Genomic DNA, 19,528 nt, shown 5'->3' with positions numbered 1-19,528 from the left:
AAATTGGAAAATGAATCGAGACCAAGTTGGTCCACAGTGTCTAGCGGCACATCATTCCTGAAGACTCTTTGGCGTCAGTGGGACCGATTGAATGTTCGCGGTCAAATGCTGTATCGAAAATATGTAGACGAATCTGGTTTAGTCGGTTGGCAGCTTGTTGTACCTAAATCGAGGCAGAAAGATGTGATTAATTTCAGTCATGATATTCCGACATCTGGACATCTTGGGTTTGAAAAGACATTATATAAGGTCAGACAAGGTTTCTACTGGCCTGGTGTTGCAGATAGTATTAAGCTCTATTGTAAGGCCTGTGATACATGCACAGCACGAAAATTGTCAAAAGAAAATAATAAAGCACCATTAGGACAGTATATTGTAGGCATGCCTATGGAAAGGGTTGCCATGGATATTTTGGGTCCACTTCCGGTTTCTAAAAATGGAAACAAATATATATTAGTAATTGCAGACTGGTTCACAAAATGGACCGAAAGTGTCCCAATACCAAACCAGGATGCTAGAACTGTTGCTGAAGCATTTGTAAATAATTTTGTTGTAAGGTTTGGTGTACCACTACAATTGTACACAGATCAAGGCAGAAATTTTGAGTCGCAATTGATAATGGAGCTTTGCGATTTCCTTGGTATAGAAAAGACGCGTACGACAAGTCTAAGACCACAAGCCAATGGCCTTATAGAAAGAAGTAACCGTACGATACTATCCATGTTAACCGCATACTGTTCGAAAGATCAGTCAAGTTGGGATGATTACCTACCATTGGTGATGATGGCCTACCGAAGTTCTGAGCACAGCTCAACTAAAGTATCACCAAATAAAATGTTATTTGGTCGTGAAGTGACACTACCTTTAAATGCAGTAGTGGGAATCCCTGAACAAAACACAGATCAATATGATAGTGACAGTTATACAGATATGCTGAAACATAAAATAAGTCAAATTCACCAATTTGCACGACAAAATATTGGTCGTGTCGCAAATTACCAAAAGAGACATTATGATACAAATGCCAAACAAAGACGATATCATAAAGGTCAATTAGTATGGCTACATGATCCAACAAGAAAGAAGGGAATGTGTTTAAAATTGATCAATAAATGGAAAGGTCCCTACATAATTACAAGTGTTCTTGATGATTTGATATGTTGTGTTAAACGTTCCAGCAAACAAAAAGCAAAAGCCTATCACATTGACAGGTTGTGGCCATATTCGGGTAAGAATATCCCCATGTGGATAAAGAAGGAAGTAGTCAGTTCCCAAAACAGTGATTAACAGAGTGAAATTAAAAAAATGTATACAAAAATCATTGTTGAAGTTAAAATACTACATGTTTTGTATTTTGTGATTAGTAATGTTATGAGATTTATAAAATTCATTCTAAAGCTATTTAATACAATTACATTGTGAAGTCAGACGGTTATATTGAGTTTTATGTAATAAAGTGAAGTCAGACGGTTATATTGAGTTATATGTAATAAAGTGAAGTCAGATGGTTATATGGAGTTATATGTAATAAAGTGAAGTCAGATAATTATATTGAGATAAAAGTGATTAAGTGAAGTCAGATGGTTATATTGTGATAAAAGTGATTAAGTCAAGTCAGATAGTTATATTGAGATAAAAGTGATTAAGTGAAATCTGATGGTTATATTGAGTTATATATGTGAATAAGTGAAGCAACAAAATATGATGAATGATAATGTGAATGACTTTAGAAAACAACTTAAATGAGAGGCCATAGACAAAATAAAGTGTTATTTAATGATTTATCCAGTTATAATGTGTGAAAAGTGAAAAACATGAATTACACTGTCATGTGTTGCGTGATGTGTACTACATGTACATTGTGTCATTTTAAATGTTTTCGTTGTTAATCTTAATGTTTTATTTATTTCATAGTGCACAAAATATCTTTTAAAGAAAGAAAATACATGCGACAGTTGTGCGACTTTAATAGAAAACTCTTAAAATAACCTAGAGCATAAACTATGAGAGATATTTTTATTGACAGATTTATGAAAAATAATGCATTGGTGTTCTAAAATATTGTTTGTTGATATTGTTTATAAATAATTTAATTTAAATTTCATAGCCCTTGGTATGACATTAGTAAAAACATTTTCATTAGTAACATTATCCAGGAGGATATTCTTTTAAATAAGGAGGGGGAAGTGTTATGGATAGACATGTAAACAATTTGACAGTGTGACGAGATTTTACCTTTCCTTTACGTGAATTCTGCTCTGTCATTTCCGTGATTAGTGTGGTTGTTTATCAACTATATATATGACAGTAGACAGTATAAATATTCAATGTTTCGAGTTAAAGAACCATTGAAATATCGTTCAGAACTGTGAACATGATCCGGGTCGCGAAATAACCTGACAATTGAGCGTAGATACTCAACTGACCAAAGAATAACAATAATAACGATCAGATATGTAGAAATATACCTGAACTATTATTCCATTACAATAGATGCAGAAAGTATACACTAAAAGTGTCACTAGAACACAGATGTGTGTTATTTACATTTTCTAGCTGACGGATTCAGCGGAAATAAGTTCCATATCCGGCCAAATTCCGAGAAAGTACTGTAATGCAACGAAACTACCATAATCATGTTTTGGAAAAAAGAGTGACTATCATATAAAAATCTGTCGATATTTTATGTCTTTATTATTCTATAAAAGAATAATAACATTTTAGCGTATCCTTGACGGATCTGTTTTGTCTAACGGCGTATGAGCCATGACTGTGCTATGTTTAGCGGAACGCTGTGATTGGTTAACTAATTCCGTTGTCGAATCTTATTGAATAAGAGTACTTTTGAATGTTTTAGCGGCGGGCAAATTTCATTTCGGAATTACCACGCCAAAGTCTATAAATACAGACGCTCAATTCAGTTGAGCAGCTTTCCAACCGTGAAACACGGACTAACAAGGTTATTATTTGAACAGTAGCTCAACCCTAACTAAAAATCCGCCAAACAACGGAAATCCGTCAAAACTTGAACATTCCGCTAAATAAATATTCCGCTAGAAGACTTTTACTGTAATTTACGCGAAATACGTTCATATAACCCCTTCTTTTACAACTTTACATTGACGAACTCATTAGATCTACAATAACTATACCAAGGGCAATAATTTACATGTTTTTACAGTATTTAATTATCCTGTTTTATGCATTTATTTAACAGAAGATCTTAATAAATAAGATTAACTGTACTTGAGCGTTTTGGTATTTTCAAGTGTTTATATTCTTTTTCATTGATTAAGTTTTATGGTAAATTACCGTACCATTTAACTTCAGTAGCCTTAAAAGTGATCCTGACAGAATCATTTCAACAGTGACAACGGTAACAGTATGTTTGACCAAATATCATAAAGTAGGACATTTTTTAATGCAAAACTTTAGATTTATCATACAAACATCACATGAAATAAATAATGAAATAGTACGTTTGAACAACTCAATTAAACGTTATAAACTCTAATTACTTATTTTGCCACATGCGTTTGTCCTTTATTTGCCTTATGTACTTAAAATCCTTCTCTAAAACCTCTTTGTTAATTTTTATTACTTTAGACTGAAGACATAACCCACAAAAAATTGCAATGAAACCAACAAAAGCTGTAAACGTAGCCACCGAATATACATATTTACTTTAAGTATTTGCATTAAATTCTAGGGGCTTGCCGCTAACAGCACTCAAGTTATTTGATTATGTATTCCTTAAAAGAGATACCTTGTTATGAAGTTATGAATAAATAGCATAATGGAACTGCTCTCTGAAGAGTTGCTAGAAGTAAAGAGGTTTTTTTTTGCAATGAACCGATAAACATTGAGTTATTAATCAACTGATACTTATCTTGTATACAACATATGATTGCCGGTTAATCGAACAAACAAACACCCAGCTGAAAATACAATTCCGCAAAGATTTGGCGCAAAATGTAATCAACTAAGATATTTGAATCGACATACTTCTGTTTATATTGATTAATAAGGAATATTCAGTCAAATCAGTTACATGCCTTTAGAACTATAACGAATATTTTCTAAACACAAATATTAACTAGAATAAATACTGGGCATGGCTGTGGGGATTTATTACAATAATGTGCATTTAAACAGATATTTACACTTTTGCTTGGTTTGATATCTTTTTGTATCATATTACATTTCTCTAAGTGTTACATTGTATATGAAATATCAACATGGGTTTAGCTGGCACAAAATTAACTACCCCTGAGAGAACGCTGTTTAGATGTTCCAGAACAACAAATATTTAAAAAAAAATGTTAAACTTGAAGTAATGATGACTGTCAATAATTGTATAAGACAGTTTGTAAATAGGTAAATATATTCTTATATGACTGCTTTCATTAACTAAGTAGTTTGTCTACCTTATTTGGAATAACAGTATTCCTAAAAATTCCAGTTAACATATCAATTGTGGTTTATTTCATTAGGTCAATTAAATGATTTGTTTTTAAAACTAGAAATGTGTCCATAGGACACGGGTGCCCCCACCGCGCCACTGTTCTGTCAATCTAATGACTCTAGGTCAAATACTTTTTGAGTTACATGCGACACAAGTTGAAAATTGCAAAATTTTACTAAATCAAGGGCAATAACTCTAAAAATACTAAATAAATCCAGATGAAAATACCCAGGTGCACAACTACACATGCTGATAAATATTCCTGTAAAGTTTCATGACTTTAGGTCAAATACTTTTTGAGTTACATGCGACACAAGTTGAAAATTGCAAAATTTTACTAAGTCAAGGGCAATAACTCTAAAAAATCCTAAAAATATCCAGATGAAAATAACCAGGTGCACAACTACACATGCTGATCAACATTCCTGTCAAGTTTCATGACTCTAGGTCAAATACATTTTGAGTTACATGCGACACAAGTTGAAAATTGCAAAATTTTACTAAGTCAAGGGCAATAACTCTAAAAATACTAAAAATATCCAGACGAAAATATCCAGGTGCACAACTACACATGCTGGTCAACATTCCTGTAAAGTTTCATGACTCTAGGTCAAATACTTTTTGAGTTACATGCGACACAAGTTGAAAATTGCAAAATTTTACTAAGTCAAGGGCAATAACTCTGAAAATACTAAAATATCCAGATGAAAATAACCAGGTGCACAACTACACATGCTGATCAACATTCCTGTAAAGTTTCATGACTCTAGGTCAAATACTTTTTGAGTTACTTACGTGCGACAACATTTTGGGTTTAGGGGCTATTTTCTTTGTTATTTTCTTTGTTATCTTAAGGGCTACTAGCCCATAAACCCTTTGATCACGAAATGAACCTATTGTTCTCTTTTGTTTTCTTTACTGTTACATAGCCCCTAAACCCAAAATGTTTGCTCGGAAGGACGGACGGAAGGACGGACGGACGGACTAGGGTAAATCTAAATGCCCGGCACTTAAGTGGGGGCACAATTAAGTTTTAAAAAAGATTTAAGACCGATGTAAGTCAGTACTCCGGCGAATTCGTACAATGTACATGTATCCATAAGTACACTTTTTATTTCGAACAATAAATATACTCGGTGAAGATTGGGGAAGTGGGTTTTTTAATTATTATTTCCTTAACAAACATACAATAATGAAATTCATCACCAATTCAGTTGCAAAGTATACTTTTTTCTCTGGTGTCGTTCAGTTCTATTCCATCTTCCGGCTTTTATCAGAAGTCTGTTATAAAGGGTTTGAAATTTGATGACATATCTAAGCACGTTATGAGGTATAAGTATAAGTACGGTTCGAATTTGAACGTTTCTTCGATTCTTCGATTGATTGGTAGTGTTTACATTTAGAAGAACATCTAACAAAAGAGTACCACTCGTTAAAATATAGTCAGACAATTTATGTTCAATTAAAGCAATTAACCATTTTGAAAAAAAAGCTACTTTAATGACAAATTATTGTTATATATTCAGCACTTACTAGACTTACTTTATTCACGTCGAAAACGTCTAACATGCTACAAAATCGTTATTAAAATATCATAAATCACAAGTCTTTGACCTTTCTACAGAGGGAAAATAGTATTAATTTTACATAAAACTTTCCTCACAACATCAAACATCTGCTGCCATTCGTCTTTTGTAGTGGGTTAGAGAAAACATGCTCATATGATTATATTTAGCTTTAGGTGTTAATTAGTCTAAAGATGTTAACAAAAGGTTTTAATAATAAGATGCTTATCTCTGCTTACTTGTTATGTTTCAAAATTGATTTTTGCAGCGGAATCGATTACTTGTTTACTAAATCATTTTATTTCTTTTTATAGTTCCTACCACATGTGTTTACATAGATAAATCACAAAGTGATGCATAGCTATTCTTATAACAATATTTAAATGAGCAAGCCACTTTTATTGTATATTGATCAGGTTAAATTAATACAGCGTGTGTGTTCCAAATGCTGCAGCCGGCAGATGTCCCTGTTAGAAATACAAAAAAGTTTTTATTTTATATTTACATTTAAGTGGCGTAAAAACTCATTTAGTTTTGAATTATCTTAATTCAATATTAGTGTCCTTATGATTTTGTTAGGTACATTCTTTACCTTCGGTTTGCCAACATGTTATGTGGCTGTTCAAAAATGAGGCGCCGAAGTACATGAGTTGTCTTATATTTAATCACTTGATGAGAAGTATAGCTACTTATGATCTTTAACAACAGGAGCAAAAAACGATAACTACACTCAAACAACACCATCTGTATGTTAACTCATTTATCAAATCATTGAAAGAACAAGCATGATTTATCGGATACTAATACATGGGTCAATAGAAATAAATTACGGATACTAATACATGAGTTAATAGAGAAATTAATTAAGGATACTAATACATGGGTTAATAAAAAAAGGATTATCTACATTCTGGGTTTATATAAATGAATTACAAATCTACATTCTAATCATTTAAAAACATGAATTTTCAAATATAACTTTGGCATCACAAATGAAACAGTAGAGCATTTTAATAACCAAAGCATAATTATATATGAATGTTTCTAACAATCAACGATTCAATTTTCCCCAAAATGATCATATTGGCTAATGAAAAATATCCAACAATTATAAAAAGTGATACATTTAGGGTTCCACAATACATGAATTTCGCTGTATTGGAAAATGTTAAAGTTGAACTGAAATAAAGCAATTTATCCGAGATTAAAGCGGGAAAAATAACTGTTTTAATCAAATGAGTGTGTCACACGTGATCACTTTCGTACGGAATTATAACTGCAATGTGCGGGTCTTCTTTGAAGTGATCGTTATGACAGAAAAATGGAAGCAGTATAACTGACTTGAATAAATCATGTTTTTATCATAATTTGTTTCTCAATTCTCAAATTAAAGACATGATAAAGCCAAAGAAGTGTGTTTTTGACTTACTTCCAGCGCTGTATTATCAAATATTACACCTTTATGTTACAGAAAATTCCATCCCTATATACCTTATATTATATTAAGGAAAGAAATATACAAAGAAAAAATAAAATAAGAGGAACTTGCTTAAAATGTAGTTAAACCTGGATGAAATTTCAAACGAAAAGTATAATAACATTATTAGAAATACATTTAAAACATCCTCCCTGAGTTGGCCATCCACATAATTAAACTTGGTTTATCTATTTCAATAATAATCTGCAACATTTGTAAACACAATGGTAAGCTAAAAATTATCTCAGTTGTTATTATACATGACGATAGAACCTTTTAATTTAAATTTGTAAAAAATAACTAAAAACAGTTATGCTGTCTTTGAACTGAACTGAAGGATTGAACTGAATGCACAATAACGCACAATGTGTTTATAATCTAGCAGGATATATACTGGATATTTCCGTAATGCATCTTTATATTTATAAAAGTGATACAACTCTGTGGTAATTTACACTATTGTTAGTGATATTGATATTGTTGTGTAGAGAGGAAACGTTTCAGACCGAATATTATTTTGATCTAATGTACTGCAAAATATAACAAAACGCATTTCTATCTCTTAATTTTCTATTTCCCGTTGAATTCAATAACATTAACAAAAGAGATGTAATTGCAACATATGTAACATATATAAATTAATTTGATTTTTATTTATATTGAACAAAACATCGGTCCTGTAGACTTCCTATGAACCTTTGGATTACGGGTTTGAGAAATAAAATGGATTTGAATCACAACTATGTATCTAGGGTTACATTTGGTTTCTGGTTTCCATGAAAATAGAGCTAAAATAGACATATAAGAGCTGAAAGAACTTCATGAAATATCATCATTTGAATAAGAAAGGTGTGTTTAACGTTCTGATATGTACATTTTTATTGATAAACATATTTTGTATTTGAACTTTATATTGTTACTTATCATATTTCATTTAAGAATGAATGGTTGGTTTTGCAAACGTAACATATAATATGATAATTTCTGTCAATCATACACAAATCAAATACTGAACGATGGTTATCAAAAGAATAATCTAGCAAAATGATGTGCTTTCAACAGGTGTGTACATGTGGGTTATTACTTATCCTAGGATATTATGTAGTACATCTGAAGAAGATCTGTAAATATTTTTTTCATTTCAATCGTGTCTAGGACTCTGGTGAAATCGTAACATCTTTATTTTGTATCATATTTATAGATTGTTATCAAACTGTTTATTCTAGTTGAAAGTTAATCTGTGTTTATATCATTACCTTGATTACTGGTTTATATCATTGATAAACTTTCCGATTTGTATATTTTCAGGAAAAAAAACTCCCTACCACAAAATCATAGCATCTAGAAATCCAGAGTAGAAAGATCATTATTTCAGGGTATAATCTACTTGAAAATGGAAAATAAAGTACAAAATATCAAAGGATTATTGTGAGCAAGCGTGTGAAAGTACATTCTTTAATAATAACAACCGCAAGTTTTAATTCGACGAACAAGAAAACAATTGTAGACAAAACACAAAAGAAATGTTCTCAGTTGAATTATGTATTCCTTATACTTTGCAAAAAGTAGTATTTCAAATGGATTGAATGTTATAGTATCATTTCGGACAGCTTTAACGTTAAATAAATGATAACAACATGCATTGTGCCTTTCCGTAGATCCTGTGTGGTGAATGTTTAGATACTATTAACATTATTCTGATAGAGATACTATATATTTATTGTGACAGTGTCGAATAAGTTTAATGCATTCACTTATCATCAATGAAATTGTGTATCTGTAACTTGAATGGTATGATAAAGATTTTACCATGGAAAACAATGGATCTATTTCAAACGTCACTGATGAGGAGGATGATTACACAACATATGTTGAATATAAAGCTGGAGAATTTATCTGGCAAATCATGCCACCAATTCTGATAATATTAGGCACAGTTGGGAATTGTTTATCTATCATTGTCCTAACTCGACGGTCCATTCGATCTTCTACTACAGCTTTATATTTAATTGTATTAGCATTGTCCGACCTTTTCGTATTGTACACCGGACTTTTACGACAATGGTTGATACACTTGTTTGAAATTGACGTAAGAAAAATCGGAGAGTTTGGTTGTAAATTAAACATATGGTTAGTGTATAGCTCTTTGGATTTTTCAGCATGGATATTGATCGCTGTAACACTAGAAAGAGTTATTTCAGCCTGGCTGCCACACAAAGCTCGAACGCTCTGTACCAAAAAGTATGCTATATCACTACTTATAGCTATTGCAGTTTTTATTCTTCTCCTCAATGCCCACCTTCTATATGGAATGGTATTCATTTACCGTTTGAACGAGAATGGTGTTACAATTGTAGAAAAATGTGTTGAAATCAACGCAGACTATCGCACGTTTTTCAACGTATCATGGCCTTGGATAGATTTTTGTGCCTTTTGTTTCATTCCATTCACAGTCATTGTCATCGGAAATGCTTTGATATTATTTAAAGTTATAAAAAGTCAGAGAAAAGTACAATCACGTGTTGTGCCTTCAGTTCAAAGTGGAAACAGACCAGTGATACCATCAAAGCATACAGGCAAACAATCTTCTATGACCGCTATGCTGTTTACTCTAAATGTTGTGTTTCTTGTAAGTACTTCCCCGGTCAGTATATATAATATTGGATATCCTTACTGGTCTGAAAATGCAAGTGAACACAAATTTGCTCAGTTAGACTTTTGGTGGGCAATCGTTAATATGCTTATGTATATGAATAATTCTCTAAACTTTCTCTTGTACTGTCTTAGTGGGACCAAATTCCGTTTAGAAGTTGTTAGAATATTTTGCTCTTGGAGACGAGGGAACAATAATGGCAACTTGCATAGGGCAGCTCAATCAAGCTACACGCGTACAAAATTTGACACACCAACAGCTACCCCATCACCTAGACATTCAGCTATTTTCACTGTCAATTCTTCTTTGTCTAACTCAAGTCAGCAGATAAATGTTGACACACCTGAAATGATACAGAAAAGTGGTATGAAAACATTTAAAAATTCTAATAACAGCCTTCATCCAAATGACGCTTTAAAGATTACAAGTGTTATATCATCAAGTAAAACAAGTTTGGATTTAAATGATAAAAGTACAAATAATACTGAAAGAAAAAGACATTGGCTTGACGGATTGAATAGAAAAAAGGTTTATAGAAGCTGTGGAGATCTAAAACAAGACGGAACCGGAAATAAAGAGAACATGAAGCAAAATGACACTACAACCGATATAAACAATGGTTCGGACATTCAAACTATCAGACGCAAGACCACCTCTGCATCTTTAAATAATATTCTTAATCACAAAGAATCATTTCTTACTGACATGACTGAGACTGGAGACAGATTGACAGCTGAAAATAAGTCAGGAAGGTCAAGGTCAGAAACGACACATTCATTAAATGATTCAACTGTATGAAAAAAAACTTATACAGTAGATCATAGGAAAAGCCTTGCATTTGTGTAATCATATTTTAATGCGTTTATGTATAATGAATATAACTTAAACATTGTGATCCTACGTGAATCGTCTTTTAAAGGCACTAACTGTGCAAGCTTTAAAATTTCTCGGACGAAAATGAAAGGCTTTCAGAAATGACTTATAACGTAAACTTATTTTGCATCAAATGGCTTTATAAAAATCTAGAAAAAGTGTAGATACCTCAGAAGGACTGAAAACAACTGAATAACATAAAACTTGCATACTCGATTTTATGGAGCTTGTTCATGAAGGAAAATGGCAAGATCCGTCACGCTCTTAGCACCAGTATTTGATCTTCAACCAACACTTAATGTGCTGGAATTAATGTTCCCGAAGGCTTTAAGTCATTAATTACCAATCCCCTGTATAATCACCATTTTACGAGCTAAATCTTATTATAAAATTATGTTTCATTTAAAACTTGCATCATGTATATGTAATAAAATAGAGAAAAAACAGAATCCTTAAAGAAAGCCATTGGAAAGTCATATTCCAAGTTCTTAACTATATAACAACTAACAATATAAAAACTTTCGAGACAACACATTTTACATATTATTTAACTGAATAGTTTTTTACGTTACCAAATTGTATACATGCATTACTCGTCGCTTGTATAAGATTAAAAAAGATGGTAATAGACAATACATAATGAACTTCGTTTTGATATTTTTTGTGTATTATGTTTCCGTTATTACGCAGATATAATCCAGTTGTGCTCATTGTTTAGTCTATCAAGATTAACTATTAATTTGAGTATCCCTTTCTTGATTGTTTTCAATATTTTGATTCCTATTCAATCTATATATAAAATTCAGTTTTAACCATGTACTCATAATACCATACACAAATATAGTACACAGTACGTTGATATTTTATATTTTGAAATAATATCAAATTTTGAATTTGTGAAAAAGGAGAGAAGACAACAAATGTTTTTATATTTTTTATACATGCGTAACGTTATATACATCTGGGTGTTTCAAATTAAGAGCACCTACCGATAAATAGTGGCAGCTGGTGTGGTTGTTAATGTTATTAATGTGTGTATTTTAAAACCAGTTATGCAATCTGTCATTTCATTTCTGGAAGATTTACGTTATTGGAGTGCCAACCTTGAACTTACGTCACTTTCATATCAAAATGATAACAAACATTGCAATGACTACACATTAACACATCAACGTATTTTAAGAAAATAATTGATAAGTATTAAAAAAAGCATTATAAACACACTAAACACACATTTTATAACATGGAAACGAGACATCATACTATTATGTATCTTATTTTAAAATAGATTGTAATAAATTAGCCTACAGTTTCTTTTAAATAATTGAGAAAGCAGAGTTGCAAATGCGTTTGCGGTGTCAAGGAAATATATCAAATGAATTGTATGCATTTCTCTCTTTCTAATGTAAGGGCGTAAAATTAGTTAAGGAAATTGATAGATCTTTCTTAGTAACAAGGAAGACCCTACGGTGACACGCTATAACACTGAACAAAAGTTATGGTATTGTTAAAACATAACAAAACATTATTGAAACACCTTTTGATTACAAACTTGTCTTGCAAACTTGAAAGGCCGGAACCTGATTCTTTCTAATATAGGTATGAAATCTTAATTAAAAAATTAAAATGATGGAACATTCCAACATCATTATACCATAATTATAATATATTAATTATCATATTGATGAATTGTGTTATCATATTTATTATTGAAGCGGTAAATGGAAAGTCTAATGAATTATAATAAAGAAATTCGGAAACATGTATACCCTTTTATTCTTTTTGCATGACTTGTCCTTCGGAATCATTGATTCCAGCACTTTTAAGTGTTGAAAATTGAGTACCACTCAAGTAGGTGCTATGGAGCGTGAGTGATGGTGCACTTTTTCATTATCCCTTATGTACAGACATAACGATACTGCAGTTGTCATGTAATTTTGTTGTGATAAATGCATCACCTTTTTTGTATAGATTGATTTGTATCATTTGTATATTAAGATCTGTATTGCAATGAGAAAGATAGAAAACTTGAATATATATCTGTATCTGAATCACTCCTGCTTGGATGTTGACATTTAAAATCGGATATATCAATGCAGTTATTGCCTGATAACCACGCGAATGTCATGTCATTTTTAACGACACACATGTTTTCATCGCATGTTAAGATATCCAAATGCACCGAAATGAAATGATGATAAAATTAGTGCTATAACGGAAACATGTAAACGGGAGATTAATTAAAAGTTAGTAATATTTTATCTTTTAAGTGACATAAAACCTAGTTTCTACTTGTCAGAGTCAGAGAAAACAACAGATTCATTTTATGAATACAATACAATAGATAAAAAAGGTACTCGACAATACACACGCCACAACATGTTTACGAAACGCCTAATATTCTGAATATTCGTGTATTTAATATGTATGTAGTTTCGACGCAAGTACAACCTCCCTGAACCGAACATATTGCATGCAATGACAACTGGGGCCAGTATGTTTGAAGGTCGTCATATAATCTGAACAGTTGACAACTAAATGATAATAAGTCCAGTAAAAGAATGCTTTAAGTATCCAGGTCATAATGAAATATTTAAATGTACAGAATAGCATACACAGTATAAATCATGGAAATAATTACATAACACAACCTTATCAGAATAGTTTTAATATAGCGAAAAGCTCTTGCAGCTCAGAACGATCTACTACCATATGTATAATTGCAGATCTTACGATAACGATACCTTTGTATACATTTATCCATCAATGTAATCCCATTTTAATTAAAATGTCGATTTTGCTGTCGTTTTCCTTTTATCAACTTGTATTTTTATAAACTAATAAACAGTTTCTTTAAACATAGCAGAACAGTTGAAATTACCCTTGCGCTGATTGCTTGATAAAGATAAACGTCAATGCCATATGTAAAATATGAGAGTATAGATTATAAAAGGAGGAGTGAAATTAACTATTTTGAAAAAAAAGGAACAATAATACTATTCAGTCACATAAAACACCAAAATACCTATAAATGCAGGAAAGGGACAACAAAAAGGTACGTATGGGACTACGTACGTGAGCCTGGGAATATCTAAAGTATGTACGATGTTGGAAATAAGGTAGCATGAATATAAATATTTTTAGTGGAGGGGAAATTAACGGATGCATATTCTTACCGTTGATTACAATGAACAGGCATGAGACACAGTAAACGCGTGCAAGATCAACATGCAAACTATAAAAAATGATACTGCTTGGAAGGGATAGTTAGAAAATATTGCCCAGAAGCTTTAAAAGGTAGCATGTGTGTTAACACGTTTCATTATATATATATATATATATATATATATATATATATATATATATATATATATATATGAAACTTTTGTATATGGTATATATATATATCCGATGAAGATGCAATACTTTTAGAGTTGATTATAAAAAGATTTGGAGCGGCATTGACAGCAAAACTCCCGAGACATAGACTCGCCAAGAAACAATATCATTTTAAAACGAAGTGATAACATACATTGGGACAAGGCGAAATATGTTTTGAAAAGAAGTTTCGACGACATTTTTCAAACTGTTTATAGGTCCAGGTTGCAGCAATGATGCAAAAACAAAACTGCTTGTACAAGTATAATATTTGTACATTGTTTTTTTTCAAGTACACGTGTTGTTGCTAATTTCTTAGCATTTTTCGTATTTTTAATTATGCACTAATAGAATGTTCTTTATTTACAAACAGTACACTGTTTACTGTAGAATGAATTTTTAGTGCAATTCGTTTTGCATTATTCGGACTTACGTATTTCCTTCAATCTATGATACTGTCAAATAATTAGAACGCTTTTTGTAAGAAAATATCATAACTGTAGCGTTCAAATAGAGAAAATAAGAATCCCTTAAGAAAGTCCAACAGGGCAAAATTGAAAATGTTGCAGGCTTCAAGTTTTACCTTATCTGACATACATTTTCTAAATAGCAAAACTTGCGCTTGATAAGTTGTCTACTCTTTTTCTTCTTTTTAAGGTCACAGATTTTACGTAAATGATTCTTATATTCCAAATTTTTTTTCAAACAACCATAGGATATGAAGCTTGTTATACCAATCAATAAGTCTTTGTTAAAAAAATATAAGAAACATACTGATGTTACCGAATCCCTGAGATATCCAGCGAAAACCATACCGAAGAAGTACATGTTTTTCTTGGTGACACAACATTAACGATCTACTTCGTCTAGAGACTTCAACATTAAAAACACTATTTTGGATAATTATCTATGGGGCAATCTTCCACATTTTTAAAAAACATATTAAAAAAATTTTGTATTTGTAATTCTGTTACAGATAAATGCTTCCGACAAAAACCGTTAATTAAAAAATAAACCCCAATTTTCAACACAGGCTCTGAATAAATATGGTGAACTATACCTTGTTGTAAATCATATTGCTTATGAAATAACTTACATCCCCACTGTTATGCTTGGTATTTAGTAACATGTTTTTTACATGGTCAGAATGAGTATGTGAGCTTAAAACATTATCGTATTCTCCCTTAAGTTTACCCAAAGTTTCGTTTTGTTAGGTTTTTCGACAACCAGACACTGTGAAGGCAATATGTCGCAAATACAGGTAAGATTTTGTTTTTGCTAACCTCGGTTAACAAACATAAAACAACACCAGGGGCGAAAACCAACTCTCCTGCTGGAGCTAAGAGATGCATAGACTCTAGTGACTCGCATTCATTTACGCTTTTACGATCACGCAGGGTTAAACGTTGGCTGCGCTTTTGATGCCCCAACCTGTTGAGGGGCTCCAAGTTTCACATCAGCAACAAATGTCAAATGAACTGAGATAGCACTTACTGTCAACTTAAGGGGAGCGGTGGCCTAGTGGTTAAGGTGTCTGCCTCTCAACCAAGAGATCATGGGTTCGAGCCCTACTCGGGTCACGACCATGTTTCTTCATATGACACCAGTACTGGTTGGTTCCAGGAAGCTGACTCGAAAGTGATAAACATAAGTTGCAAAAACTTGCTTCGCAATCGAGCTTAAATAAATATGTTTAAACCAATATAATCAACTTGTTTTATGATTTTATGTCGTTTACGGTAGGTATTTTCTCAATCCCCTCCAATTTTTTTACCCCCTCCTCTTTTCACCCTTACAGCCCTTATCCCTTTAATTCCCATATGGGCCCATTTTAGTTTATATAATTTCACACATTACATGTCCCTCTCCTTTCGCCGCCCTTATGTCCGCTCCAAGTTTTGTGAGGTACCTCCTGGGTGCCCTACTTGGGTGTATCGGGGGGCTGCGTCCTGTGAACTTTGCTTTACCTTGTTGATCTTTATTTTTGTTTTTTTAGGCCATTTCTAAAACATTTTCGTAGTCTTTATTCCCATTTCTGGTTTATCTGATCTGATGTGTCACTACATAGTAATTATTTCTTCTAAATGTATTTTCCAATTTGTCAGTTATTTCCTGGAAGTTGTTAAAGTTGTAAAATAACACAATATTTAATCAATCTAAGCATGGCACGAGATAGATGACAGTGACAGTGTTTGTAAAAAGCAAATAAAGCAGTCCTGTACGGATTCATACCTAACAATGCTTCCACATCCGCCATATCGGATGTAAGAAAATCATCTGTGTCACATAACGATATAGATACTGACACTATGAAATGAAAACTGTTTACAAACATTTGTTTCTGCTTTTGTGTGTGTGTGCGTGTGTGTGTGTGGGGGAGGAGAGGGATAGGGTTGGTGGAGGGGAGGGGGCGCAGGGTTGTCAGAGGGCTGCATTCCTTCCTTAAACTCTGCATTCCTTGTGTAAATTTGCTCTTATATTTTTACTTTTTTGTACCTTTGTAATATGATGTTTATGATTCGTGTAAGTGTGAAAATGATGTTCAAATATATAATCTTCACGGAAAATATTATTAAAGGTAGCTTATAGATAAATATATACTCAATTTGTATATGAAACTAATATATAATATTAAGTTTTAGAACAACAAAGCGACTGAATAATACCTTATGCATGTAATTAAATGGTCATATTTCATAGAATTCTTTTATCTGTTTGAAAATTTATAGTATCGGTTCTATTTGGAATTTAATCAATGTCGGATAAAGCTTTAAAGAAAGGTATCCCGTAAGGGCCATCGCATAGCTGACATAACTCGAAACATTTAAAACACAAAAAAAGTCGAATTAATGAAACCACAATGGTGAAGAGTCGGAGGTACGATGATGAAAATGCGAAATAACGAAGCCAAGATGGTGAAAACTCTATATAATTTCGTGTTTTTATCATCATACATAACGCCAAGACCGATGTAATATCGTAAACACTATATGATTTATATTTATTAACCCTTATAGTCCTAGGAAAAACAAATAATACTGATAACTTACCGGCAAATGTTGTATTATAAATACAGTCTGTACTGCATATAATATGATCATATCACACGCAATTTAATGTGCTGACTTTTTCCATTCCATTGCTTTCCAACTGAATAAACATAACATAAAAAGTAAATCAGAGAATGCAAATGCTATACTTCCTTGATATCAAATATTCTATTATACAAGTTCTAACAAGAGACATTAATGGTCGTTATAATTTTCAGGACTGTTTTTTATAAATTGATAGCGTTGACATCAAGCCATTAGATGAAATGAAAATTTCGATGCAAACACCTAAATTGCACCTGAAATATTAACAAAACGTACAAAATATAAGCTGACAAACAAATCCGCTGTTGAGAGTATAAGACTTCTGTATATTAAGAAGAACTACACTGAAAATGAACTCTTGATATTTCATGTTGAAAAGATTGATGATACTGCGGAATTGATTAAACTGGTAACCTTATAAAGGTATGATAATTAAGTAAAAAGATTTGTTATAAATCGTGACCATTCCCTAGGGACACAGTACTAAAACACTGTTTGTTGAGGCTGCTTTGATGGTCTGAGAACCGTATAAAAAAAGATATGTTTGTAAATTATGTATGCCCCCAATCGACTGCCATTAAGTCATGTGATTAGGTTATTATGACTGACTTTTGACCTAGTGACCAAAAAATCAATAAGGGTTAATTACTGGTCATGACTAGTCACTAGGTAATTGTGACCGCAAAGGTTGAGTGCAGCAATCTTATGACAAAGTTATTTCAAATCTTACCAAATAATATATGCATAAATTTTATAATCATGTAGGCCTCATTAATGACAGCCAAGTTGTTATATTACATAAGACCTTGAAATGTGTATACCAAAGGATTTTTAGTTTGATAAAAAATATCAACCAAGGCAACTTGAAATGTTGAGTTATTGGTCAGAAACAATCTTTACATACAAGGTCAATATGACATTGGCCTTTGACCCTTAAATCAATAGGTATTATCTACTGGCTAGGACCAATGCACCTGTGAAATTTAAAAGTAAAGGGCCCATGAGTTGGGATATTGATCAGAAAGCGTTGTTATCTATAAGGTCAATGTGATTTTGACCTCTGAACCCTTTATGCCAAAAATCCATTGAGGTCATCTTCTGACCAAAAGCAATGCATCTGTAAAGCTTTAAGGTTAAGGGTCCACTGGTTGCACAGTTATTGATAGAAAACCATTTTGAAATACAAGGTCAATGCAACCTTGACCTTTGTTCCCCTGACCCAAAAATCAGTAGTGGTCATCTACTGGCCAAGACCAATGCACCTACCAAGTTTGAGGGCCAACAGCTCATAGCTTGTCAAGTTATTTATATGAAACTGTTTTAACCTACAAGGTCAATGCAACCTTGATCTCTGACCCATTGACCCCAATATTAATAGGGGCCATCTACTGGTCAAGTCCAATTCACCTACCAAGTTTGATGGCCGATAGCTCATGTTTTGTCAAGTTATTGATCGGAAACCGTTTTTGCCTACACGGTCAGTGTGACCTTGACCTTTGACCCTTTGACACCATAATCAATAGGGGTCATATGCTGGTCATGAACAATAATCATACCAAGTTCGAAGTTCCTAGGCCTGAACGTTCGTCGGTTCTGGACCGGAAACCGTTTTTACCTACAAGGTCAATTCGACCTTGACCTTTGAACCCTTGACCCCAAAATTAATAGGGGTCATCTGCTTGACAAGAACAATCATCATACCAAGCTTGAAGTTTTTAGGCCTAAGCATTCTTTAGCCATCACTCGGAAACCGTTTTTACCTTCAATGTTAATGTGACCTTGACCTTTGACCCTTTGACCCCAAAATCAATAGGGTTCACTAATTGGTCATGAACAATCATCACACTAAGTGTGAAGTTCCTAGGCCTAAGAGTTCTTTAGTTATCACTCGGAAACCATTTGGTCTACGGACCGACGGACCGACAGACAGACGAACGCAAAGCAATATACCCCACTTCTTTGAGGTGGGACATAAATAGTACAAAATGTATGCTTGTACAAATTGAAAACAGCGGCCTGATT

At 32.6% G+C, this 19,528-nt stretch overlaps 1 protein-coding gene across 1 annotated transcript in view; it reads left to right on the top strand.

Moving 5' to 3' along the window:
- The window catches only part of LOC132734247 (thyrotropin-releasing hormone receptor-like), a 31,645-nt gene extending 19,750 nt beyond the window's left edge, over positions 1-11,895 (top strand). Inside the window, exon 2 of the mRNA XM_060720951.1 lies at positions 8,816-11,895. Within this exon, the coding sequence (XP_060576934.1) occupies positions 9,318-10,958 (1,641 nt within the window). The 5' untranslated portion in view covers positions 8,816-9,317 and the 3' untranslated portion in view covers positions 10,959-11,895. The remainder of the gene's footprint in view (positions 1-8,815) is intronic.
- The last annotated feature ends 7,633 nt before the right edge of the window (positions 11,896-19,528 follow it).

Source organism: Ruditapes philippinarum, unplaced genomic scaffold (genome assembly GCF_026571515.1).
Source record: "Ruditapes philippinarum isolate M1 unplaced genomic scaffold, ASM2657151v2 ctg723_1_1_1_1, whole genome shotgun sequence".
In the NCBI taxonomy this organism is placed as follows: Eukaryota; Metazoa; Mollusca; class Bivalvia; order Venerida; family Veneridae; genus Ruditapes; species Ruditapes philippinarum.
Note: the sequence above shows the minus strand (reverse complement) of the source record. Positions and strands in the feature narration are given on the sequence as shown.